Source organism: Heliconius melpomene, chromosome 10 (genome assembly GCF_056956725.1).
Source record: "Heliconius melpomene rosina isolate 202511_hmr_F chromosome 10, ASM5695672v1, whole genome shotgun sequence".
NCBI lineage: Eukaryota > Metazoa > Arthropoda > Insecta > Lepidoptera > Nymphalidae > Heliconius > Heliconius melpomene.
Window position 1 is genome coordinate 5,185,977 of NC_140398.1, and position 16,683 is coordinate 5,202,659.

The following is a 16,683-nucleotide window of genomic DNA, read 5'->3' on the forward strand; positions in this document are numbered from 1 at the left end:
AACTCAAATCTAGACTTGCGACCGTCCATCGGCTTTTTTTTCGAACTCGAGGTGAATGCTGTTAGCCCTACTGGCTTTTACAGAGAAACTATTTGGGGAAGGAGGACGAAACTCTGTCCCTGAAATATTTGAAAGCATTATGTGGTTGCTTGTGAGGATGCCGACGGTGATAAGGGCGTCCCCTGCGGGACTCGAACCTCGTCTTCCGGGCTTCGAACGGACTGGTGGTATATCGGGGTACTCCTTATAAAATCTGGATCCACAACAACTGTCACAACTTTCCATTTCTTTTCAAGTGCAGCCTCGTAAATTAAAACTGATCTTAATTACTTTAATATAATAGTTTTGTGACCTAATTTTGTATTATTCAAGTAATTTCAGTCTTAAGTTCAAGAAATAAAGTTGAAAGTACACTGTTTGTTTCCTAATGTGAAGAAAATCTCACATTTTCTCACCTTATCTCGAGCGCATTAAGTGATTTAACGATCTTACAGTACTTAAAGCAAGTTGTTGTTACTAGTGATACCTACGGCACCTAAGAACTAGCGTAGCGTACAAGTATACCAATTTAAGCTTTGTATAAAATTCTCATAAATTTTATAGGCAACATACAGACACTTTGTTCTCCTCTCTCCATTTATCGTAGAAGCTTTATTATTTATAAACACTTATAATAATACACACTATCGATGTTTCTTTAAAAGATATTTAAAATTTAACATTCTCCTAACAATCATCCAACTGCGTCACCTAGCTTAATTAAATACTAAATGTTTCAAGACTTATATGGGTTTTTAGTCAAAGCTGTATTTAAAATCTACCAAAATGTTTAGCTTTTAAATAAATTACTGTGAAATGCGAATAAGGAGAAACACTTGGCTTAAACATAGCTGTTCTGCAAATCTCGAGCTTTAACAGCGTTTGGGGGTTACAATTCATTTCCTACAATTGTGTGTTAGAATCATAGAATTTTGTTTCATAATGAAAATGGCACCAAGTTAATTAGTAAAATGCGGAAGAAAAAAGATAGGCTTTTTATGTCACTACAATATTTATCTACCTGTGATGTGTGTATGTAGATAATAATTTCATGATTATATATCTCATAATCCTGATATACTATAATATATCTGATTTTCATTATTTTTGATCTCCTTTCTTGTATCTTTAAATTAAACAAATTAACATAACGTAATATGGATGCTAATAATAATAATTTCTTTATATTTCCTTTTATATTTTTAAATGTATTTTTATAACAATTTATATTTAAAAATAAAAAATTATCTTGTTTAATAAATGTTAATGAGTATTTCCTTACACAACATTTCAAACTGCATTTAATGGTAGTTTAAATTAGACACATATCAGGGATACGTACTATATCGAAAAATAAAAAATCTAAATCAATACATCTACAATATTGTACACTAACCATTTGAGACAATTTAAATACATTTTTTGTAAGTTTCTACGATCTCTAATCAAGAATTTAATATATGTGACTTATAACTATTTTCTCCACAAAATAAAAAAAAAAAAAATACATTAATGCCATTTCTATAATATTAAACAATCACACAAAATTAACTAAAACCAAGGTGCAAGGTATTAACCGTTACTCGTCGCCGCAATCTGAGCTCGTCGTTAGAATTCCGTTACAAATGATGTACACAATACACATGTATGTGAAAACTTGGCAAAATTTTCTTACATTGTTATGTAAATGTTAGGCCTTTTAGCTAATTGTGTGCGATAAAAATTTGGAAATATAATTTTTATTTATAGTACGAGTTGTATCAACTTTTGTATTTAAATTTAGTTGTTTTTTGTTGTCTTTAATATTTAATATGATGAGAAGAATAATGAGTCACTTTGTTTTTGTATTTTTTGAAGAAAGATTTTTAGATGGAACGCCACACGTTGACATTATCACGCCCTAATTTCCTATAACATAAGTTTTTTTCTAAAAAAAAAATACATGTTAAAGAGAAACGGGAGTAAGTAAATACTGATATTTCTGATAAACCATATAACAGACCTATTCCGTGAAAATATAAAGAACAGAGAGTTTTAGTACGATTCTTTCTGGGCAGAAAATCTCTTAAACATCCCCCAATTAACCACCAAAACTTTACAGATTACAAGTAAGAAATAAAACTTCCGAGCCCTAATTCCTTACTACCTCATACAATCCTACAATAAACAAAGTAATAAACCAACCGAGTAGTTTACGTCCAACGCTAAGAAAGCTCAATATAATGGCTACTAATGGTAGGATCGTTAGCGGCAAATGTTGCGAGGGTCCAGCATCAAAGTGCAATTAGACCTGGCCGTGATCGCGAAATGTAAGTAATTATTGCTAATTTATTTTTAATGTACTGTGAATTTTCTATTGAAAACACGCCATTTCGTGTTGGATGTTCAGTGAATTGAAGTAAAATCTTGATATTTTTAGTATTTTTTATTTAATTTATGCATCAGCTCACGCTGTATCCCACGCGGCATTGTAGGCAGAGGAAACCTAGTGTTAAAACATTCCGTTCTCCATTTTCCGCTTTGCCTCGACTCCAGAGCAAAGATATGAATATATTAAATAGTTTATTTCCTCGAGTGGGAATCGAATCTACAACCTGTCGCGTTTATAGTCACATTTTGTCCTGTCCATTTGTATCCTTACGCCATGTCTGGATTTTTTTTATTAAATTGTTATATGCTTCCATACCTCAGGTAACAATTGGTTCGAATTATGTTTTTTTTTATGTTGGATAATCCATTTGTCAAGGAAGGTGGGAAGCAGAGTGTCGTAACACTAGGTTCCCTCTATCTACATAGCGGGTTATAACGTGAAACAAAAAACAATAAAATCAGAACCACAATCAGAATACACTGAAGCCGTACAAAGTCAGTCAGGTCAGTAGATTCGGGCAAATGAAATAAACATTTTCAACAATAAATTGTAATTTGCAACGCCTACCTTTAATGAGGCTTCATTCAAACGGTTAAAAAGAATTGAGTTCAAATTTTAACTGGGATTGTTAAAAGTGATGTTGATTTGTTGGAAGCTTAGTAAATATTTAAAACGCGCGGAGCGCGTAGCCAAGTGTTTTTACAAACAAAACTGGCGAGCAGCACCGTGTGTTATTTTACACGAACCATTTGAAGCCACTTTTTACCTATTCGTAACTCAAAAACTATTCCATCTAAAGCTGTCATATTTGGCTCAAATATTTAGACCCCCTACCTGTATACGTGCATTAAATTTCATAAACACAGCTCAAACAGTTATTTAGATAATGACGTCCAAAAATCGTAAATTTTTAGGGGGGTGACTGACCTATAGACCTTAATGTTAACCAAGTTCCAGATGACCTAGAATGGTGAAATTTAGCATCCGGTTAAGTAATTGGGTGTATATCAAGGGAAAAATCCGAAACTAGTATTTTTTTAATATTTTCTTATAATTTTTCAATAAATAGATTCAATTACGAACATTTACTTATAGTGCCTGTAAAGAAATCATAGCAATCAAAGTTCATGATAATTGATTTTTAGGCTTAGCGCCTGACAAAAAAATAAGAGCAATGCATTATTTATATATATGTTGCTTTAATTTATGTCACGCGTTAGTAAATATTTTATTTGTTATGGAGACTAACTTCACTATTACTTACATAAGCCATCTAAAACAACACGATGCTTTCAAGTATATTTTATAATATAAGATAAGATATGTCTCCATTTGTAGCTGAAAATGCCTCTAATTTATGTCCTGACAAAGCCTGCCATCATGTGGACTTCAAGGGCTTCACGTAAAAATATAAAAATATAATAAATGGATTAACATCCTTCATTATTATTTATTACAATTTAAACATATGTTTTAGTACTTATTATACTAAGAGTATTTGCATAGTCGATTAACGTATTTGATATTAAATTATTATTACAATATTTAAGTACTAAGTCCTATATAAGATCCTATAAGGGTTCTGTTTTATTGCTTTCGAGGTACAGAACCCTAAAACAGAAAAAATACACTAAAAAATAAATATAAAAAAAACAATTATATTGATAGAAATATATATAAAATTTAAGAATAATATACTATCTGTAAGGTCAGTCGTGGCACAGGGGCACAAAGTGTGACTGTTAAACCGACTGGTAGTGAGTTCGATTCCCACTCGAGGAAATGAAATATTAATTTAAACTTATATTTCCATTTCTTCGCTCTGGTGTCGAGGCAAGGCGCGGCGGAGAGTTCCGTGACTCAACACGCAATGCCTCCAGAATTCGATGGAAAGTGGGGTTACTGAGTGTATTAACACTAGGTTTCCTCTGTCTACTCTGCTGTGTGCGGGATACAGCGTGAAGCTGATTTTATTTTTAATTTGATATATTGTCAGCCTACCAGCTATCTTAACAGAAGTAATTGTAAAGTAATTATTAACAGTAAAAATTTAAGTAATTGTTAATAAAAAAATAAGAGAAAAAAAGAGAAAATTAAAAATTACTTAAACAAAATAATACAAAATAAATAAATCCGCTTTACGATGTATCCCACACATAGCGGGGTAGACAGAGGGAACCTAGTGTTAAGACACTCAGTTCCCCTCTTTCCATCGAACTCTGGAGGCATTGCGTGTTGAGTTATTCCAACAAAATAATGAAATTAGAAAAAAATAATAATAAATATATCAGATTTCTAAACGCAGCATACATTCATTATTTTCTAATCTGACAACTGTCATTTAATCAACAAAATAAAAACTATAGTCGAGATTCATAGATAAATATAATCTATTTTCATATATAATTAAATATCGTCTTAAGAGTAATAAAACATAATATTATTGACCATAATAAAAAAGTAAATACCTAATTATGTTAGATGTATTTTATTGTACGAAGGCGCTCATATTTTAATGGTTTTTTTGGCCTGGGTTTCATGATTTTACTGGTTTTAGGAACACTTGTGGAAACGGCAGAGAACGAAGTCGACCTTGGGATCATATCAATTCAGATTTGTACCGTCAGCACTTAATAAACTTATTGTTTATATTTTTTCCAAGACATGTTGAACAATGAGTCGTTCAATAGAATAGCTTGTGGTTGAAACAAGAACCTTACACCGAATTGTTCCAATGCCTCCCGATGGGAGCTGTCTCTTCCATGCTATTGCATATTCTTCGTTTGAGCGTATTGATATACAACAAACTAATAAATTGCGCGAGACTATGGTAGAGTACGTATGTCGTAACTGGAATGATTTAAGTATCTACAATAGCGCTCGAAACGGGAATCCTTACTCTTCTAAAGAAGACATGCTTTGCTTAACTACGTACGGAGCTACTTCCGAAATAAAGGCTGCAGTAGATTTGTACAGTACTAGCGGACGCGCGCAGCTTCGCTTGCTAATTGCTTAGGGGTGAATTCTAATAAACTTTGAAACACGTATTCAATTAAATATTTTTAAGAGTCTCAATTTCAAATTTTATAAAAATCAGTGGCGATTTAAAGATTTTTCTATATAAACTTTCAACCCCTTATTTACACCCCTAGGGGATGAATTAAAATAAACTACGAAACTTATGTTCAATGAAATATTTTTAAGAGTCTAAATTTCAAATTTTATAAAAATCGGTGGCGATTTAAAGATTTTTCCATACAAACTTTCAACCCCTTATTTGCACCCTTAGGGGGTGAATTCTAGAAAACCATAAAACATGTGTTTAATTATATACGTTTAAGAGTCTGAATTTCAAATTTTATAAAAATTGGTGACGATGTCAAAAAAACCTATACAAACTTTCAACCCCTTATTTGCACCCTTAGGGGGAGAATTCTAGAAAATGATGAAACACGTGTTCAATTAAATACTTTTAAAAATCTAAATTTCAAATTTTAGAAAAATCAGTGCCAATTTAAAATTTTTTCCATACAAACTTTGAACCCCTATTTCACCCCTTTAGGGTTGAAATTTTTCAAAATTCCTTCTTAGTGGATGTCCAGATTACGAAAGTAAACTTTTATCCAAATTTAACGTTTCTACGCACAGCGGTTACGACTGTGCGTGCGTCTTACCTCAGTCAGTGAGGACGAGTCCTTTTATATATATAGATAGATAGATTAAGATAGAAGTGTATTATCACAATGGTGTCCTACTTGGTTTATTCGGCGAACAGAAATGTCCTATGAGTTTTTTATTGAGCAACTATTGAGTTTCTTGCCGTAGTAGCTTCCTATAGGAAAAGTACTTGTAATGGCCAAATTGAATAAAGAATATTTTGATTTTGATTACATTATAAACCTTTCTACTTATGATTTCTGTACAAAAAGTAATGATATCCCGTCAAAAACATAAATGTAAAATGAAAGCCAAGTTCAGTAATAAAACATATGCTTTCAGCGATAAAAGAAGTGAGATGTAAATGTATGCCAAGTTCAATGGTCAGTCCTGAAATTTATTTTTAACAATATAAAATATTTTATAACAACTGTAAATGCCCATTCTTCTTACAACTTGGAGACTTTATTTATGTCTAATATCTGATTTGGCTAGTTTTCAAATTAATTTATAACGATATAAATGAATGTATTCAAATTGTATTCTACTCAGATTCTATTGTAAATTCATAAGAAAACTAGCCAAATCAGATATTAGACATAAATAAAGTCTCCAAGTTGTAAGAAGAATGGGCATTTACAGTTGTTATAAAATATTTTATATTGTTAAAAATAAATTTCAGGACTGACCATTGAACTTGGCATACATTTACATCTCACTTCTTTTATCGCTGAAAGCATATGTTTTATTACTGAACTTGGCTTTCATTTTACATTTATGTTTTTGACGGGATATTCTATTTCAAATACTATTTTATTTAGATTAGACGAGATGCGGGGTTAATTCCGCCACCCAGTAACAAATGTTCCTTAATATGGAGAAGGGGACAATATTTCGATTCTTTATTTGTATTTTTATTTATGTGTATTTTTAGATGTAATAAAAAAAATCAGTTGTATCGTAGTCATGTTTATAGTCAATTCAAATGTTGTGTCGTCTTAGAATGTTAATAATCCAAAAATAGTATAAAAAGCAACATTTTCAAATTTCATTAAATATATCCTCAAAGAACGTAAAATAACAGCGAACACTTCTCGAGCAAATATTCATAATATTTCTATTTAAAAAGACTGTGATCTCAAAATTCTAATCCCACGGAAATCCGCTTACGGATGGATTATAATTATGTTTAATGGTTCTAAAAGTTTAAATGCTAAAAGCAGTGTCGGTGTTTGTTTAATGTGCATTTTGACGTAAGTAGCCTTTGTGGTAGTTACAGATTCTAATTTCTTCTTTTCGGATATAAATTGAGCAGAGGCCGTTTATTAATCGAGTGATTTTTTACCAGGTTCTAACCCCTTCCACTCCCTTGTTGCTACGTGGTGAACTAATCCTAAACCCTCAGACCACGGATTATTAAGACTTTCTTTAACACCAACAACTGAATAAGCATCTTGCAAGTCCTACTGACCTATTCCTACATTTTCTCTGGCTACACTTCAAAACCAAGGAAATTCTAAAAATATACAGTGCTTTTTTCTCCCACCCCTATTCTATGCTTTTATACTGTGGACTCAAGAATCTCCACCACTCAAAACAACTTGTACTGGCAGAACCGAAATTGAAATGTTCACTATCGTGTTTCCAACCGCCCTGAATGAAGCCTCATTAAACGTTGGCGTCGCAAATTGCAATTTACCGTCGAAAGTGTCGCCTTAAAAAACGTTATTTTAACATTTTTTACATTATAATTTTATAATGACTTTTGTCTCGTATTTTTTCTTTTTTTCATAATAATAGCCACGTTCACATTTAGGTGTAAAATTTATGTTTGTGAAATAAAATATTGAACTTGTAATACAATAGCTATTACTTATTATAAAGAGAAACATCTCTCTGTTTAACTTAATTTAAAGATAGTTCATATTAAATGATATAAGCTTAATACAAAATTGTAAACGAGACTAACACTAAAATATTTTAAATTGAATTGAATCTTGGAATTGAAAATTGATATTACTACTATTATCACAAGCTAACACTTCCAAATTGTTTTTTATGATAACATTTATTTCTAAAGTGTTTATATTGAAGATAAAGACGCATTAACTAGGCATAAAAGATAACACTTGCCGCTTTGAATCTCTGAAGAACTCAGTAATATATGTAATCTTTAATATCTGCCTTTGTATATAGCAACATAATTATAATCTACAAGATATAGTAAAAAAAATAACTCACAGACAAATTAGGTGGAAACAGCTGTAAGTAAAACTAGGTCAATGTACTAAGCAAAAACTATTCAGCCAACTCATTTAGTACAGCTTGCCGTAATCATACTCGTGATTTATTTGGTAATAACATGATATACGAATTGTTACTTAATGGTGAATCATTAATTAATTAATTATTAATTATTATTTATTTTAATATATCGCACATAGCAGGCAGGATAAGCAGAGGAAACTCGGGAACCTAGTGAACATTTCGTTTCCATTAAAATATTTCTGTATCTCACTTGCCATCGCATTAGAACAAGGAAATTAAAATATTAAGTATTTAATTCCCCGACTGGAAATCGAACACACTACCGTCGTGTGCAGTCGCACGGTGCTCCTGCGTCACAGTAGCCTCAAATTTTACATAAAGTTACATAATATTTTAAATATATTAAAATTTTAAAAAATATAGTTCCATTTATTCATATATATTATTCTTTTAGAAATAAGCCCACCTTTGCTAACTAAACTTTTATTTTTTTTATTTCTTATGTGTTTTTATGTGCAATAATGAATATATATATACTAGCTTTTCGACACTGGTTTGACGCATTGGATCGTATGAAAATTGGGTGACGCGTGGGAAACGAAGTGTCTCAACAATAAATTCCCTCTGCCTGCCGTATTATTTGAAGTATATAGTGGAGCTAAAAATATATATTATATATATATATATTTTCTATGTATGTATGTGTATGAACACGATCGATAATAGTAATAGCACCGCCTCATTAGCTAATGGGTAAGAAGCGACCGCATTCAGTTTTTCTACAGCTTTGTTTGAAAACGGCTCTACAGATTCCACCTCTATATAACGAATGCTAATTAATTTTTTTTTCATACCACACTCTACGGTACGATTATGAGTTTCCGCATAAACTGAATGGAATAACCGTTTTATTTTATTTTATTTTTATTAGATTAAATTTTTAAGTTTATATTTTTTTTGTTATTTTATTTTTACGCTTCGACGCCCTGTTGGTAAACATGGAATGTATCTCATTAAACGTGATGATAATTAGAATCTCATTCGTGAAAATGTTTGATCAATTTATTTTAATTTTTCTGTTTCTTTTATATATTTTTTTATATAAATGTTAAAAATGGCCAATGTACTTCAAAAGTGGAGTGATTTATAATAAACTTAATTTCGGAAAATGCATAAAGATAATAAGACTGTAAAGTGTAAATCCACTTCTCTTATTATTTTTCTTTTCTCACTTTGATAAGAAGACAAAACGCGGCTATTTAGTTCCACCATTCAACAGCAATGTCTTGAAAATTGAGAGATTGATGAATGGGATCTCATTTCACTAGGTTCCTTCTGCCTACGCTGTGATGTGCTGAGTAAATCTATTAAAATAATAATATATTTTCTAACAACTACTTGTACTTTAAATTCTTTTATTTTGTTTCAGTAAACGCCGGCTACATGTACATACCGTCAGAAGATCTGGACCATAACTTCATTTTCAAGCAGTTTCAAAAGTAAGTCAAATTATATTAGACTATTATAAGTTGAGGCCGATACACTATCTGATTGTAAACACTAGTATTGTGGATTTGAAATAATAAAATCAGCTTCACGCTGAATCCCGCACACAGCAGGGTAGGTAAAGGGAACCTAGTGTTAAGATACTCCTTCCCCCAAGTTTCCACTGGAGGCATTGCGTATTGAATGGCGGAAATCAACGCCGCGCTTTGCTTCGACACAAGAGCGAAGAAAAGAAAACATAAATTTAAATAAATATTTAATTTCCTCGTCCAGTGGGAATTGAATCCACTACTAGTCATGTTTACAGGCACACCCCGCCCCTGCAGCACGCCTGGCCTCACAAACAAACTATACCACTTTAAAGTCTGAAAAAATGTTATTTTACTTTATTTACAACGTCCATTAAAACTAAAATAGAAACAATAAGTAGCTTTTAGTGGAGTTTAAAATTTTTAAGCAAATAAAAAAAGGACAATCACAACGAGAGAGAGAGAGTCGCAGTAACGTCGGCCAGTGACATAAAAAGACGCTTATCAGCTGTTTCAGTGGATGCTCGTGTTTTTATTGGCTTTAAACTTTTATGTCATTGACTGTTTTGTATAAGGCTGTGAGTACAAACGTAAAAAATATATAAAATATATATGATTCTCATTAGGGGGGGTATTATCTCATTGTAGATTCGATTCCCATTCGAGAAAATTAAATATTTAACGGATGCTCAAGCTTGAGTTCCGCTACTCAATAAGAAATATCTCCACAATTTGGCGGAAAATAGGGAGCGGAGTGTCTTAAAAACCGGCTCCCTCCCTAATTAATTAACCTCCCTCCCTCCTTTATTAACATTAGGCTCCCTCTACCCACCCTCGATACACGCGTGATACAGCGTGAAGATAAAAAAAAATAGGGAGTACACAAAAATAACCTAGTAGATTATATTGCTTATTTTTTTACGTTCCATTGCAAAATGTCCAAATTTGCTAAACCAAATAAATAAAACGAAAATATTTTAAATTATATAGGTGGTATCCCATATTCGAGATCTAACCCCCCCTTTCTTAAAATATATAAAATACAATTATATGATAATAATGAATCGTATTGTGCTAGAAACCTTCAAATTTTACGATTTAACTGTGTCAGAATAACAACAGAAGGAAGGGTTGTTTTATTGTCTTCTGGATATTAAAGATAGGATTGAGCGCTGTGCAGGCTATTAATAACTTCATTACAATGGTAGTATGTGGTATAATGGTATTGGTTCACAAGGGTGATTTATGGTTATGTTCATTTTGGGGCAGGATTTTAAGGGCAGTAAGAAGGAAGAACCCTACGATAGATGGCCCGAAAATCCTAGTCAAAAAAATTGGCCGTCTTTGACTGTTTGTTACCTGCAGAGGGGTTTTTGCCTGCCTGCCTAATTAAATATATAAAAAACAATACAACTTTAAAATAAACTAAAAAACACGCTTTTTTAAACAAAATAAACAAAAAAGTGAAAGTGAAATACATATATTAATTTAATATTTATTAATAAATTTCTTTATCGCAATGTAAAAGAGGAACATACTATAATAATATAATTCACATTATATTTCACTTTTTAGTATTATTAATTATTTTTCACAAAAGCGTATTTTGTTTTAATATTATATATTTAATTATAATAATTATTTTCTAGTATGATTTTATATGAAACCGTCTTTCTTATGTTAAGAATTAGCAGCCAAAAACTATTATTTAGCGCTCGAAGTTAAAATATTTCAATTTTCCCGCCCTGATAAGGCAAAGTAGTAGCACGTAGGTTCGCAAAGTGTAATATAGATGGCGCTGATGGAAGTTAAATCGCGCTATCATTACGTTCATATCGTGTGCATAAATATCGAAATTTTTGGTACTTGCTTTAACTCTGTCTACCCAGACTTAGAGTGGGAAACGAAGTGTTTTAATTTTTGAGGTTACAGCATAATTATATATGCTGTAGCGTATAAATCATTATTATTATTATTTAGTCATTAAATTGGCTTGTATAACATATACATGTGTATAGCAGACATAGCGGTAGTCCGGCTGTAAATATTATATTTCATGTGTGGATTCTTTGCCACTAAATTAAATTTATTTTATTTAGTATTTTTATTTCCGCGCTCCGGTACACGCGGCGTTGAGTTACGCCAGACGCCACTGAGTATTTAATGTCGCGAGAATCTGGCGGATGTTTGGGAACGGAGTGTGTTAATACTAGGCTCTCTTTAAAGCTAAAAAAACCAAATCTATTAAATAAAATAATATCCAGGAAACGTAGTGTTAAGACACTACTTTTTCCATGTTTCTTCCAATCATCGGAACCTTGCGAATGGTCCTGGAATTCAATGGATGCCTTGTAGTCCTTACCGGAGTTCGAAAATAAAAATAGTTCGCTGCCCCGAGCTGGATTGATCCCAGAACCGTCGTCCTTATATTATTAAAATCAGGCACTGTGCTGCTGCGACACGACCGCCTTTGCTCAATACATAACAACCTGGAATAAAAAAAAACATATTTCTTATTCAATAAGATAATGAGAAAATCAGCCTGTATTTAGAACTTCAAAGGGCCATGTTACAGGGAATTTATCTTTTTTGATACTGACATAAAAAAATTTAGACGTCAAAACACTGAGGTATTACGGCGTAAAAGATAGAAATAAGTCAAGTACAAGTCGGTCTCGCTCATCGAGGGTTCCTTACTAATTTCAAAATTGTAAGTTATCAGTTCTTGCCAAATTTGATAATTGTAAGTCCACGGGAAGTACTCTATAGTTATTGATTACGTGACAAATTTCATTGAATTGAAATATTTCAATAAAAAATGCAACAAAAGCTATGTATCTATTGATTGCGTAGACTTAGAAGCTTAACTGGATTTTTATTTAATTTTAAAACTGATAACTATTCCGATATTGGGTTCTCTGATCTGGATATTGATACAAATTTCACCTTCAATTACACGATGTCGAGATAAATGGTCTTGACGGACGTAAATACAAACAAAAAACTTATCTATATAAGGATTCTGTTTTTTCTTACGAGGTACAGAATCCTAAAAAAAATAAATTACTCTCCTATCAATATTTCCATTTGTTCACAGGAACCCAGCATCCCACCCCGAGGCCGGGATTAGCAAGGAGAGCCCACTTGACAGACAGGCTTACAGTGAGTGATACTTATCTAAGTATTATGTATTGGTCTTTGTTAGAGTGTTTAGATAATAAATAGTGACATGTTTTATTGCTAAAGGTCGGCTTGGATTTTAGTTGTATTTTTAAGGACAAAAGTTTCCATTCACTGGAAACATTACGTATATAACATAGGTATATAATATAAAGTTTCCCGCTGTATTTCCTGCAGATAGCTGGTGAGTCAGAGGGAACCTGGGAACCTATTGTTTAGACACTCCGTTTCCATTAAGACATCTGTTCCCTATTCGAACCCACGACCTCAATATCGTTATTATAATTTTTGAAACTGAAAATAACGATTTAAATACGTAATATATTAAAATTATATAAATTATTCTGATGATTACTTCATAGACATTACTTTATCTATAACTGCCTTCCTTTATTAGAATAGTAGTCGTCAGGCAGCGTGGCCGAGCGGTCTAAGGCGCTGGTTTTAGGCACCAGTCCGAAAGGGCGTGGGTTCGAATCCCACCGCTGTCAAAATCTTTTTGTTTTTATAATATTTACAGAAGATAACATGTATATGTGATTAATGATTTTTTTTGTTTAAGTAGTAGTAGTAAATAAATTATTGTTTTTTATTATATATTTAATATTTTGAGATTTTTAAAGTATTATGTAACACTATATAGGGAAGTTATGGTGTGTAAGTTACAATTTAAATGTAACTTCAGTTATATCTGTAATGTAAATTTCACCCAAATCCATTAGTTTCGAAGTAATTGAGTAAAGTGGGCCAAGCAAGGGGGCCATAATATCTAAGTGCCCTCAAACAGTCAACCTCACCTGCCCGTGGTGCATCCTGCTGATCTACGAACGAGGCTCTGACGACCGAACGATGGCGGTATAACCATCCAATTAGCCAGGCTTCAAATTAGGCTGGTGACGGGCAGCAGCGTCACCAGTGCAAGAGGGCCCGGCCCTGCGCTCGCCAACACGCCTTTGCCTAGCGTGGCGAGTATGGGCAACACTTCCCATGTCAGCACACCGAAAGAAACGGCCCTCAGTTCCCGGTGGCTCTGCTATTCCCGACCATCGTGGTGACGGTCGTGGTCACGGCGGGGCAGAGGGTGCGAAGAATCTCCGGGTAGGATCCGGTCACCACACATACCACCAACTACATTTGGCTACATATAATGTTCGTTCGTTGAAGGAAGATGTCTATCTAGCTGAGCTCGAGTCGGAGTTAGGACACATAAACTGGCACATTCTAGGGCTGTCTGAAGTCCGAAGACAGGGAGAGGACACGATAACCCTGAAATCGGGCCACCTACTCTACCATCGAGAGGGCGATAAGACGTCACTAGGCGGAGTTGGCATATTGGTTAACAAAGTTCTCTCTGGCAATGTGATGGAAGTCAGCAGTGTGTCCACTCGGGTAGCATACCTCATACTCAAACTAACTAGGAGGTATTCTCTGAAAGTTATTCAGGTTTATGCTCCCACGTCGACACACTCTGACGACGAGGTCGAGGCCGTCTATGACGACATAAGAAGGGCCTTACACAACACCACCAAGACCCACTTCACTGTTGTTATGGGGGACTTCAATGCCAAAGTAGGAGCAAAAGAACGCGGTGAATCGGTTATAGGATCGCACGGTATTGGTAGCAGAAACCGTAGGGGCCAAATGCTAGTTAACTTTCTCGAATCCCAGAGGTTCTCTCTGATGAATTCTTTTTTCCAGAAAAAGCCTCAGAGGAAGTGGACATGGCGAAGCCCTGATAATGTGACTAAAAATGAGATCGACTTTATCATGACGAATAGGAGGTATATATTCAAAGACGTCTCAGTGATCAACAGGTTTAATACCGGAAGTGATCACCGACTTGTACGAGGGACTTTGAATATAGACTTCCGACTCGAAAGAAATCGTCTGATAAAGTCTACGCTCCGACCGTCACAACGCCATATCGTTGCTAAATCCGATGAGTTCCAGCTGGAACTCCAAAACCGATTCCAATTGCTGGAAACTACGGAGGATGTTGACCAATGTACCAATCGGTTTGCGACGGTCATCCGAGAAGTGGGAGAGGCTTTTTGCCAACAAAGTCAGAGGAGTAAATCATCCAAGTTCTCGGCCGAAACAGTGGATCTGATGAGACAGAGACGGGAGACGTCTACGGATTCGCCAAATTTCCATCTTCTCAATAAACGTGTAAAAAATCAAATACGATTCGACCTCCGCCAAAGCAATCTTAGAGCAATCGAAGATGCTATAGAGCGAAATAGAGGCTCGAAAGTATTCGCTAAACAATTGGGAAGGAGTCATTTGGCGAAGCTGACGACATCTGATGGTCGAGTCATTACATCGAAACCAGATCTACTCCTAGAAGCCGAATCATTTTATGGAGGACTGTACTCCTCACATGCACCTAAACCCACCATTGAAAACTCGAATGACCAACGTGCCAAGTTAACCCGTCACTTCACGGACGAGCTACCGGACATAGAGATTGCCGAAATTGGGATGGCTCTTGAGCAGCTCAAAAACAACAAGGCACCTGGGGAGGATGGTATTACCACGGAACTCTTAAGAGCTGGTGGGCGTATTGTCTTGGAGGAGCTCCGAAAGATCTTTAATACCGTCTTAAACAAAGGCACAACGCCGGAAGCATGGTCTAGAAGTGTGGTCATATTGTTCTTCAAAAAAGGAGATAAAACGCGCCTCAAGAACTACAGACCGATAGCACTTCTAAGCCATGTCTATAAGTTGTTCTCAAGGGTCATATCAAACCGGCTTGCCCGAAGATTTGACGATTTCCAGCCTCCTGAACAGGCCGGGTTTCGAAAAGGCTACAGTACCGTAGACCACATCCACACACTACGACAGGTTATACAAAAGACCGAGGAATATAATCGCCCTCTGTGTCTCGCGTTTGTGGACTACGAAAAAGCCTTCGACTCCATCGAAACCTGGGCTGTTCTCGATTCTCTGCAGCGATGTCAAGTCGATTGGCGGTATATCGAGGTGTTGAAATGTATATATAAATCCGCTTCGATGACTGTCCAAATTCAGGATGTCCAGACAAGACCAATCCCTCTGAAGCGCGGAGTAAGACAGGGAGATGTAATATCTCCGAAACTGTTTACTAACGCTTTAGAGGATGTCTTCAAAACACTGGACTGGAGTGGGCAGGGTATTAATATCAACGGAGAATACATTTCACACCTTCGATTTGCTGACGACATAGTTATAATGGCCGAATCGCTGCATGAGTTAACGGAGATGCTGCAAAGCCTGAGTGTTTCTTCCAGACGGGTGGGTCTGGGAATGAACTTGGATAAGACTAAGGTCATGTTCAATTCATTCGCAGATCCAAGGCCAGTTATCGTCGATAATGTTAGCATCGAAGTTGTTCAGGAATACATCTACCTAGGTCAGACTATACAACTTGGTAGGAACAACTTCGACAAAGAGGCTGACAGAAGAATACGATTGGGCTGGGCAGCGTACGGAAAACTTCGTCGAATCTTCGACTCGCCACTACCTCAATGCCTGAAATCTCGGGCATTCGACCAGTGCGTTCTTCCGGTCATGACGTATGGGGCGGAGACATGGACTCTAACGAAAGGCCTCGTCCACAAATTTCAAGTCGCTCAGCGCGCCATGGAGCGGGCT

General features: G+C 34.8%; 1 protein-coding gene and 1 non-coding gene across 2 annotated transcripts in view; both read left to right on the forward strand.

Annotated features, from left to right (window-relative positions):
- LOC146535268 (cell adhesion molecule Dscam2-like) overlaps nt 1–16,683 on the forward strand; it is an 82,932-nt gene that overhangs the window by 41,553 nt on the left and 24,696 nt on the right. The window contains exons 3-4 of the mRNA XM_085191349.1: nt 9,765–9,834; nt 12,968–13,032. Coding sequence (XP_085047475.1) covers nt 9,765–9,834; nt 12,968–13,032 — 135 coding nt within the window. The remainder of the gene's footprint in view (nt 1–9,764; nt 9,835–12,967; nt 13,033–16,683) is intronic.
- Nucleotides 13,462–13,541, forward strand: TRNAL-UAG (transfer RNA leucine (anticodon UAG)). Its single transcript has one exon. It is a non-coding gene; the product is annotated as a tRNA-Leu (tRNA).